Source organism: Penaeus monodon, chromosome 32, assembly GCF_015228065.2.
Source record: "Penaeus monodon isolate SGIC_2016 chromosome 32, NSTDA_Pmon_1, whole genome shotgun sequence".
In the NCBI taxonomy this organism is placed as follows: Eukaryota; Metazoa; Arthropoda; class Malacostraca; order Decapoda; family Penaeidae; genus Penaeus; species Penaeus monodon.
Window position 1 is genome coordinate 34,739,725 of NC_051417.1, and position 220 is coordinate 34,739,944.

Here is a 220-nt window from a genome sequence, read left to right on the forward strand (position 1 = left end):
CTTATCTAGTTTTATTTTCTGACCTAGATTGGTAGCCAGAAGCCGCCTTTCGACTCCAAAAATCCTTTCATGGCAGAAATCGTTGTTAACAGGGAACTTTTTAATGGTGGAGAACGAAACTGCATGCATATTGAACTGGATGTTGAAGGTTCAAGAATAAGGTATGTGGTCTATCTGTACATTGCGTATATGGCAGCAGTTTCTCTCAAAGTACTCAGAA

At 39.5% G+C, this 220-nt stretch overlaps 1 protein-coding gene across 1 annotated transcript in view; it reads left to right on the forward strand.

Moving 5' to 3' along the window:
- The window catches only part of LOC119593647 (NADPH--cytochrome P450 reductase-like), an 11,210-nt gene that overhangs the window by 7,613 nt on the left and 3,377 nt on the right, over nt 1-220 (forward strand). The window contains exon 7 of the mRNA XM_037942599.1: nt 28-210. Within this exon, the coding sequence (XP_037798527.1) occupies nt 28-210 (183 nt within the window). The remainder of the gene's footprint in view (nt 1-27; nt 211-220) is intronic.